The sequence below is a fragment of the Panicum virgatum genome, chromosome 3N, assembly GCF_016808335.1.
Source record: "Panicum virgatum strain AP13 chromosome 3N, P.virgatum_v5, whole genome shotgun sequence".
NCBI classification, from domain to species: Eukaryota; Viridiplantae; Streptophyta; class Magnoliopsida; order Poales; family Poaceae; genus Panicum; species Panicum virgatum.
The window spans coordinates 33,057,423-33,067,329 of record NC_053147.1 but is presented as its reverse complement, the minus strand read 5'-3'; the positions used below and the strand labels follow the sequence as shown (position 1 = coordinate 33,067,329).

At 51.8% G+C, this 9,907-nt stretch overlaps 1 protein-coding gene across 1 annotated transcript; it reads left to right on the top strand.

Moving 5' to 3' along the window:
* The first annotated feature begins 860 nt into the window (after positions 1 to 860).
* Positions 861 to 2,118, top strand: LOC120665749 (RING-H2 finger protein ATL74-like). Its single transcript, XM_039945410.1, has one exon. The coding sequence runs from the start codon at positions 1,113 to 1,115 to the stop codon at positions 1,722 to 1,724; it is 612 nt and encodes a 203-aa protein (XP_039801344.1). The 5' UTR covers positions 861 to 1,112; the 3' UTR covers positions 1,725 to 2,118.
* The last annotated feature ends 7,789 nt before the right edge of the window (positions 2,119 to 9,907 follow it).

The window sequence follows — 9,907 nt, the reverse complement described above, 5'->3', positions numbered from 1 at the left end:
ACCCCCATCCGGTCATCCCCCACCCATAAAATTAATTTTTACTAGTGTCACACGTATCATAGAGAAAACATATATGCTCCTTAGCCTCTTGCCCGTAATTTTTTAAAAATAGTAATAAAACTGTAAAAGTAACATTAAGTTGTGGAGGTAAACCACCGCTAACGGGCCGGTGGATTGATCTACCTGTGGGCGCAAGAGAATGAGAGTGGCCGGCAAGGTTGCGTCGCAAGCTTCCAACCCTGTGGGCGGAAATCCAATCCGGAGTCCGTCCGGGCTCGCGTCGACCAGCGGCGCCGGAAACGCTGCGGCACGCCATCACCGGCCGAGAGGACAAAATATAGTGGCCACTAGGCGGCAGATCCTCTGGCTGGCCTCTCCCCTTTTTCTCCCCGGCCAGATAGATGCACGCATGGTATACGCAGCGTAAGCTCCTCGATCATTCCGTTCTGACTTCTGAATTTCTGATCCGCTCCGTGATTTTTTTCTTCCGCGCGGCTGCGGCCGCCCTTGCAGCGTCGCCAAGAGCCAGCGCCCGAGCCCCCAAAGCGGAGCCGAGCATCCGGTCCTAGCTACTCCTATCGCGGGCGGCCGGCCGGCGTGGCATCGCCTGGACGCCGGCCTAGTCATAACCAGAGTTAACCATTTCGTTTTCCGGTCAAATCCCGGTGTTTAGCGGAAACGGAATTCCGTTCCGAAATTTCGATAAATTTCGGCGAATTTCGTTAAATTTCGGTCGAAATTTGTTGAATTTTGAATTTGAAAACGAAATATACCGAAAAATACCGAAATTTCGGATCCCGGTAACTAGCGGAAACGAAAAATTTTCCGAAATTTCGCCGAAATTGTTAACCCTGGTCATAACTCATACGCCGCAGGGGAGCGGAAGAGCCGGTTAACGAGCAACCGCCGCCTCCAACTCAACTTATTACGCGCCGCTGTTGGAGGAGTATAAACAAACCCACGCCTCCACGTCCCATCCATCTCCATCCCGTCCATCGCCACTCCTAGCTAGCTGGACTGGATCGATCCCTACCCGCCGCAACCTTCCATTCAGTTCTCTAATTTCTTGGCCGACCGATCGATCCTACGGCGGGCGGGCGGAGCGGGGCGGCATGGATCATCAGGACCACCTGGGCCCCACCCCGAGCGCGGGCGCCGGCGGCGGGTCCGGCGTCCGCTGGCAGCCGCACGGGCGGCTGCTGACGGCGTGCCTGGTCGCGCTCAACGTGTTCCTCGTCCTCCTCGTCTACGCCTACTTCTGGCGCTTCTTCTCCCGCGCGCGCGGCGGCGGCAGCGGCGTTGACGGCGAGGCGGCGTCCTCCTCCTCCTCCGCGGCCTCGTCGCTGCCGGCGTCGCCCAAGGCCCGGGACCGGCGGGAGGTGGAGCGCGCCATCACCGCGCTGCCCGTCTTCGTCGCGCGCTCGTCCTCCTCCTCCTCCGGCGGCGGCGGCGCGGCGTCGGCGGAGTGCTCGATCTGCATCGCGGAGCTGGCCGACGGCGAGGAGGGCCGCCTGCTGCCGCGGTGCGGGCACCGGTTCCACGCGCGCTGCGTCGACGCGTGGTTTCGCTTCCACACCACCTGCCCGCTCTGCCGCGCCACCGTCCTCGCCGCAGACGACGACCCGGGGGCGGCGGAGCCTGCTGCCACGACGACGGGCCAGCCGTCGCGTCCTGCGCACGGTACGGATCTGAGTACGGACGCGGTTTCGGATTCTCCGGTGTGACAACCTAACCGGCCGCCGGCGATCAGTTTTTTAGCAGGCTATCCGTGGATTGGCCAGGCTGCTGATGCAAGCAGCACATTGATCACTTGTTGCTTGCTTTAATTTGCCTTATACGCGGGAGATTCGCCCTTTTCTTTTGAGACATTTCGTTTCTTATTTTCTTACCTCTGTAGTCTGTACTCCTACTAGCTGGCATTTTCACAGTGTGAGCTAATATCTAGCGCTTTAGGTGTAGATTCATAGAAGCACTGAAGCAGTACAATTTGCTTGGCCGGTATTGGCTATATATGCAAGTATTGGTGAGGTTACAATAGAGGTCGTCGATCGAACATTCCAACTTTTTGTAGTCGATTCACGGCCTGGTGAGGTACTGAGATCGATCGGAATTCATTCATTTTCCGATCCATGCTGAAGATCTAATTAATTACTAAGTTTGCCCGGAGCGTCCATCATCTGATCTCTCTCTCCAGCGAATGCTTTTTGAGAAGATTCAGTAGCTGGAACGAATGCTTATTCAAATCGCCAAGTTGGCGTTCCCTGTAGTGCTTGTACGTAGTTTAAGCCCAGCGCATGTGCCTCCCTCAGATCGTACCATTTCGTACATTGACCGCGATAAGCTTAGAAAAAAAGGGTTAATTGTATCCGTGCCATTGTAATTTTTCAACTTCTCTAATCTAGCACTACAATTCATCTATTCTGAAACTTACCATTATAATTCTTTATCTACATGATCCATGCCATTTTCTACGTCTTTTGGATATCTAGGTCCACTGTCAGACCACTATACACGTATGCATCTTTTGTATGGACCATAAAGTACCCTTACTGTTTCTCCCTACCTCCACTCGCTGACATATGGAGCCTACATGCAGCTCCTCCTTCAACCTCCAGCCATCCTCCACCATGCAGCCACCGGTCTCGACTTGGTTGCCGACGCCAAGGCGGCCGCTGTAGCGGAGGGCCATCTCGGGGGCTAACGCTCAGCGCTCCACACTGCTCTCCACATCCACGCTCCTGCTACGAGATGAAGCCGCCGCGTCCTCGACCGCAGCCGCGACCTCTGGGTTCGAGAGCTTCGAGTCCTTCGCCGTTGTGGCGCTGCAGCCAGTCCCGAGGTGTAGGGGGCTCGCCCGGCCGCCCCCCTCCGCACGTTCACACTCTCTTGGTTTCCTCCCCTTCCCAAGCAAAAGCAAGGACGCCAGGCTCCACCATAAATAGAAGCTAGAGGCAGCAGACAGCGATGGTGGCGGAGCCCGCGGGCGGTGGTGGTGTTCCTGCATGGCTTCCCGGAGCTCTGGTACTCGTGGCGCTTCCGGATGCAGCACCTGGTCGCATGGGGCTACCACTGCGTGGCGCCCGATCTCTGTGGCTATGGCGGCATCATGCGTTCAGAGGTTGGCGCTGCCGTGCCCGAGGCGCTGCCGCGCTGCTTGTGGTGGTGGAGTCGGCGTCGAGCGTCAGAGGGATGGTGCAGTGAGGAGTAGGAAACCCGATCTGCTCGCGTCAGGAACGGGGAGCTTCGCGTTGGTGGTGGGCGCCGGAGGGAGGTGGGGAAGAAAGGATGGCCGAAGGTTAAAGCAGAAGCTGACATGTGGGGTTCACATGTCAGCGAGTGGAGGAAGAGAGAAGCTGAGGGGTACTTTGGTCCATACACAAGATGCTTACGTAAACAGTGGTATGATATTGGGCCTAGTCATCTAAAAGACGTAGAAAATGACATGGATCAGGTAGACGAAAAATTACAATGGTAAATTTCAGAATAGATGAATTGTAGTGGTAGATCAGAGAACTTGCAAAATTGTAATGACATGAATCTAATTAATCTAAAAAAACCAATACCAAAGCGCTAGCTAGCTCGCTCTTGCAATTTTCTATCCGTCTGTATCCGGCCGGAACGGAACGGGAGGCGTACGTACGACGCCGCATGACAGCAACGGACAGCCACTAGGATATTAATTGTGCATTGCCTCTCGTTGCTCCAAACTCGCCGCCGGGGACATGCATTGTTCACAACTACAGTATTTTTCTTAACAAAACGAATCCGCGCCGCGCGGCATTATATATTGCTGCGGCTATCTGGTATAGGCTCCGAGGTAATTAAGGTTTCTGACGGCTCGTTGACAACTACAATTTTTTTCTTAACAAAACAGATCTAGGTTATGACTATGATAAAAATAGCCAAGGATTCGCAGTGACTTTGGAAAGGCCTCCCTTACCCCCACGTCGCCCTCCATGGCGATTTGGGTGCGACACCGTGAGCCACCTCGACCCCCCACCTCCTGAGCTCCGGCGGCGGCGCTGAAACCAGCCCCCGCGTCGCGCTCCCCCTCTCCCTCTTCATCCTGCTCGCTCATACGCCACTCGCCCCCTTCCAACCCTAGGTCGCCGACTCGTCGTAGTACTCCGATTTCCGGCTACTGCTCGCCGAATCCACCCACCACAACCCCGGATCTGTGCTCCCCTAGCCGAGGGAGCCCTCTCGTCGATGGTGGAGGCACCGGTCGGGGGTGGGGCTACTCGTTGTCGTCCCGACTTCCGCGCTCCTGATCTGGTCTCCTTTGGCCTGGATCTGCGTTCCACTTGGCCAGGTGGTCTATGGGGCGGTGGCTGCCGGCTGGAGGTGGTCCAGGCCTCTGCCGACCGGGGCCGGTGCCGTTGTGCTCCACATATCTGGGACAGCCACCGCCTCCGGGCCTGCCGCGTCGGCGCCCTTGCACTGGCCACCGACGGGGCTCACCCTCCCCCGGTGGCGTCTGCCAAGATGGGTTGACCTGGCCTCTATGGTCTGGACATGGAGGTTGTTCCCCGGTGAAAATCATGTTCGGCACTCCGGACCGGCGACGATGGCGCCTAGTGTGTCATGTCCCTGCTGGGGGTGTCGTCACGGGACATCTTCATGCCCCTCTGCCGGCCCAGCCCGATGACCCCTCCTCCCTGATCGGCGTGTTCCTAGGCATGGCTGCGGTGCTTCATGTTCAGCTCTCGGTGGCCCTTGGCATGGGGATGGATCCCTGGTGAAAACCATGTCCGATGCTTCGGATTGGCGATGATGGCGTCTGGTGCGTCATATCCCTCATGAGGGCATTGTCTTGGGATACCTTCATACTGCTGGCAGTCTGATTTCTTTGTGGCTTGTCGTGGGTGGTTGTCTTCATCTGTATCACCTACCTGTGCTCTATCGACGCATCATCGCCATATGTTGGTGCTGCGAGTACTACAACGGATGCTTCGCCGTCGTTGTGCTGGTGGATGCTTTGCCGCCCTTGCTACTTCTACTCTGACGGATGCTTTGCCGTCATGGTTGCTACTTGTCGGTCTTCCTCGACGGATGCTTTGCCGTCGTGGTGTTATTATGGTGAATGCTTGGCCGCCCTCATGTTATTACAGGGTCTCAGTCATCGGCTTGGTGGTGGTGCACTTTGTGTAGGTTCAGATGCTATTTGTCGCTTGGTTTGGCTTGGCGGGTCAAGTGGACCCTCCCCTTCTGTGGTTGTTGTTTAGCTAGTTTGCAGGCCGTTTATTTTCCTGGCCTTTTTTTAATTTTTCTCTATTTTCAGTCCGTTGTGTACTTGGGTAGGTCAACCTCTGTTTGGCCTATAGCAAGAAATGTCTATAAACTGCTTTCTTCTTAATGAAATACGTGCTAAGACATGGTCGCGAAAAAATAGCCATAATGCTCTAGTTTCACTCATTCTTAGAATAAATCTGAACAAATATGGAAGCACCCTCCTATGTCTAGATCTCGAACTCAGATGGATAAGAACCTCTATTTTTTTATTTTCATTGATTTTCTAACAAGGATTATTTAGTGGGCCTTAATTAGTCGAGCACTCAACTACTCGTACACATTTTTTGGGATTCATATGTGGTAGCTGTGTTCTCTTGTTATGGAGTATATTGTGAAGACGATTTCCATCTGATTTCTTAATCGTGTCAGCATGTATGTTTGGATTGGCATGAAAGACCATGTGACCAACATTCTGCCGCATGACGGCATGAAGCAATTATCTAGGAGCAGCGTTGTGGTTCGAAATTTATTGTTTCCATACGCCTTACTGAAATATATATGACAGATTTCTACTGGAGTCTACTTGTTTGGAGTGTTATCGCTAGTGCAAGCCTTTGGCCGGGAGTGATGTATGCAAAAGTTAACTTGATAATGTGACATGCTTTATTTAAAGTAAGAAGAACAAAGATGCCAAGTTTTATTCTATCATACACTCCATTTTACTATTACGTACATACAAACGTTGGTGTACACTCGTAAACAATGCCGCCAATTTACGCTAGCACTCACAAATTACGAAGGTGCCTCCCACTGCATCACACGCTTGCGCAAAAGCACTTGCACCAATGCATTTGCAGTAATATGGTACCTGCGACTAATGAAAGTGTCATGAGTCACCAGGAATTATTTAAATCCATGATACCAGCTTCATGCTCTCTCTCTCACAGTACCTTTACCGCACCACAAACATATATTCCCTTCTTTTTGACAAGGGAAGTTTTGTTAATTTTTAGCAATTACATCAAAGCCGATACAATTATATTAAGATCAATTTCGGTTTGTATATAGTTAGATACACGCAATCTATGAAATTTAAAGAAATTAAAACGGAAGGACAACATAACAACATATATTATTCCGCAACAAACTAAAACACACAACTTAATCTTTAGTTTCATACACAACATAATCATGGTAGGCACTGTAGGTATTAAGGACCGATTCCAAATCATGGTAAGATCATCCGAATTAACCCAATTAATTAAGTGATCCAACTCATAGCAAGAAATTCATAGTAAAGCAATGCACCGGATGATCTGCTGTCCTAGCTATATTTTATCCGTCTGTCCGGCAGGAGCGGAACGGGAGGTGTACGTACGCCGCTTGACATAGCAACCGCGAGTATTATATTGTGAATTGCTTGCTCGATAATGATAAGCTCGCCGCCGGCGACATGCATGCACGGCCACGACCCCAATCCAACACCGAGGAAAACAAATGCGCAGCGCTGCTTGTTGCTAAGGCTACATATATAGTATACGCGCGCTCTACTCATGTATGGTTACTTTTTTTTATATACCTCAACCCTTTAAATACAAGTTGTATTATCTGAACTCACGCACTAACTCACACTACCACGCTTACGCACACGTAGATGCACCCTGCACACGAGTTAGGAACTTCACGAGGCTGAGAGATATCCAAAATCACCAGACTTCGCACATGACGGGCACGTCACCCTAACCGTTGTGGTGTATCCATGCGTGAGGCAACCGCAGAATACACATGCAGGAGAAACTGGGAAAAAACCCTGTAGGGAATCGTGAGTCAAGCAGCATTCGAACTCACGACCTCAGATGACCGACAGCTTCCGAACTGGAGCGATTGCTGCCCGTATGGTTACCTCTGAGACTGTGCCAATAGATCATCTTGCATCAATAATGTACATACCACCCGCTAGTTTCATTTATTCTTGAAATAAATTTAGGAAAAAAAAAAGAAACACTACTCTCCTGAGTCTAGATCTCAAACTTGGATGTATATGTAGGTTCTAAGATTAGAACCTCAGTTCTTCTTTTTATTAACATTGTATGCGAGGATTAATTAATCGAACACTAAGCTACATATCTTGGGATTCATCTGTGGTGGATGTGTTCTCTTCACTACTACACAACATGTCTTTGTTCCAGACTATTTGTCCCGGTTGTCTTTGGGTCCGGGACAATAGGTGTGTTTTGTCCCGGGTCCAACGGTTAGACGGGCCAGCGGGGGACAGGGGCCTTTTGTCCCGGTTGGAGGTACCAACCTCGGACAAAAGGTCCCCCTTTTATCCCGGTTGGTGGCTTCACCCGGGACAAAAGGCCCAACCATTTTATCCCGGTTGGTAACACCAACCCAGACAAAAGGATGACCCTTTTATCCCGGTTGGTGGCACCAACCCGGACAAAAGGACCCTTTTGTCCTGGTTGGTGTTATCAACCCGGACAAAAAACCCCTCCACGTGACAGTTCAAAAGGAAGTTATTCTATACTAAGTCACATGTACTACTTAGGTGAGTTGGCAAGAAAATCATGCATTAGACAAGAGGTCTTGGGATCGAATCCTGCGGAGTGCAAAAATTTTTTTAGCGTGTGGGACATTTTGTCCCCGGTTCTAAAACCGGGACAAAAGACCCTGTGTAACCGGGACAAAAGACTGTTTTTGTAATAGTGCTTGTTATGGATTGTGAATAAGATTTCAATTTTTTTAATCGTATCGGCACGTATGTTTGGATAGGCATGAAAGACCATGTGACGACAATTCCGTGGCTTGAAGCGATTAGCAGGCGCGTTGTGGGTCGATATTTATTGTTTGCACACACCTCACTAAGATCATCTCCAAGGGACTTTTTATATCTTCTCTAATCTATAGAAATAGAGATTTTGATAAAAATTAGCCTCCAACTGGCTCTTCAAATGAATATCCAAAGATAGATATCATCTATTCCGGATTTCATGTTAGCCAAAAATGGAGAGTAAGGATGACTCTCTAGACTACAAATAAGATATAGAAGAGCTGTTGGAAAAGACAAAGATATGAAAAACGATTTTCACTCAAATGACTCTCCAAATGATAATTTGGAGAGTAGATTTTGGAAAAGCTCTTGGAGATGCTCTGAAATATGCATGAAAAATAAGTAAACCTATATAAGAATTGCCAAACCAAGAGCGCGGCAGGGACACACGCCCCCGCGTCGTCCGTCGGGCGACTCGGGTGGCTCCCCCGTCTCCTCGCCGCAGCTACCTCGCCGCTTGCCTCCTGCCTCCGCCGCCACCGGAGCTGCCCATCGGAAGCCCGGCGAGCAGCAAGGATGGCGGTGGCGGGGCCCTCTCGTTTTTTATCCTCTTTGCTTTTAACCTCTACTTTCCTTCTCCATTCGTTCCCCTCCTTTCTTCTTGCTCCGGTGGTTGTTGGTGCATGCTTGGAGCTAGTGACCGATCTGCGGGCCTGGCCGTCGGATCCTCGCAGGAGGAGCCTGGATCTGCTCTCTGCAGGTGGTTCCACCCAGATCCGGTGGTGGGCGGCCGGCTGTGGCCTTGGGCGGCAGCGGTGGTGTGCGGGCGCTGGGCGACTGCAGCTCGAGGCGTTTCAATGGTGCCGTGGTGGCGTGGCTGGCGGCGCCGGCCGTCTCATGCATCTCAGTTCGGCTTCTGGTGGGATCTGTGGAGGTCAAGGTGAAAACCTGGACAACGACGTCCGCGGACGCCGTTCCCCTCTTGGAGGCGTCTTCTCATACCTCACCATCCTACCATGTGTGGCTCGTCCTTCCTGAAGACGACGCTAGGCATTTGTGACGTGGTGGTTCGCCTTCTTCCAGCTAGCTGCAGCAGGGGTGTTTCTTATTTTCCTTTCCTTTTCAACATTGAAAAAAAAACAAAAAACAGTTGGTGGGTGTATGGTGGCTCGTGTCGACGTTCCAATTCGATCGGCCAAAGTTTTTGGAGGCTCATGTCGATGACCCAATCCAACTGAGCGGGGTTCTCGTTGAGGCTCGTGTCGATGTCCCAATCCGACTGAGCAATTGTTTGATATGAGTTGAGCTCGGCGCATGTTGATGTCCCAATCCAACCGACCGATGTGGAGTTCAGTTGATTAGTTTGTTAGCGTTGTGTGGCGCGTGCTGATGCCCTGATCCAGCCGGCCGGTGTTGTTATGTAGTTTCTTTTCTATTTGTTGTGTGCCTAGTCTGGGCTTCATCTACTTTTTAATATAATCGGCAGCTTTTCTGCCTGGTTCGTTTCAAAAAATAAGTAAACCTATATCGCTGAACCAAAGCGTGCCCTCCGGGGGCCTGTGCTACTGTTTTCGGGTGGGGCCCACTGCGTGTGTCGTCAGCCGTTCACGTTGCGGCACGTAGCTGTGCACGCGGTAGCCGGAGCGGCACGTAGCTGTGCACGCGGTAGCCTCCGGCAGGTCGCGTCGGTTGTACGCCGCTCGCGGCAGAAGGGAGGTCAAGACCTTCGCGTTGTGCTTGTCCGCGGACCAAATCGTCTCCGCCTGATTCGTCGCGTCCTACCTCGCCTCGCTGCCGTCGCCTCCTCCACCTCACAGTCCCAGCGCCATCGCCGGCCTCCTCCGAGCCAGCCCTTCGGCTCGATCCCAGGGCCCTCCTCCCCCGTTGGCCGTGAAGAAGGCT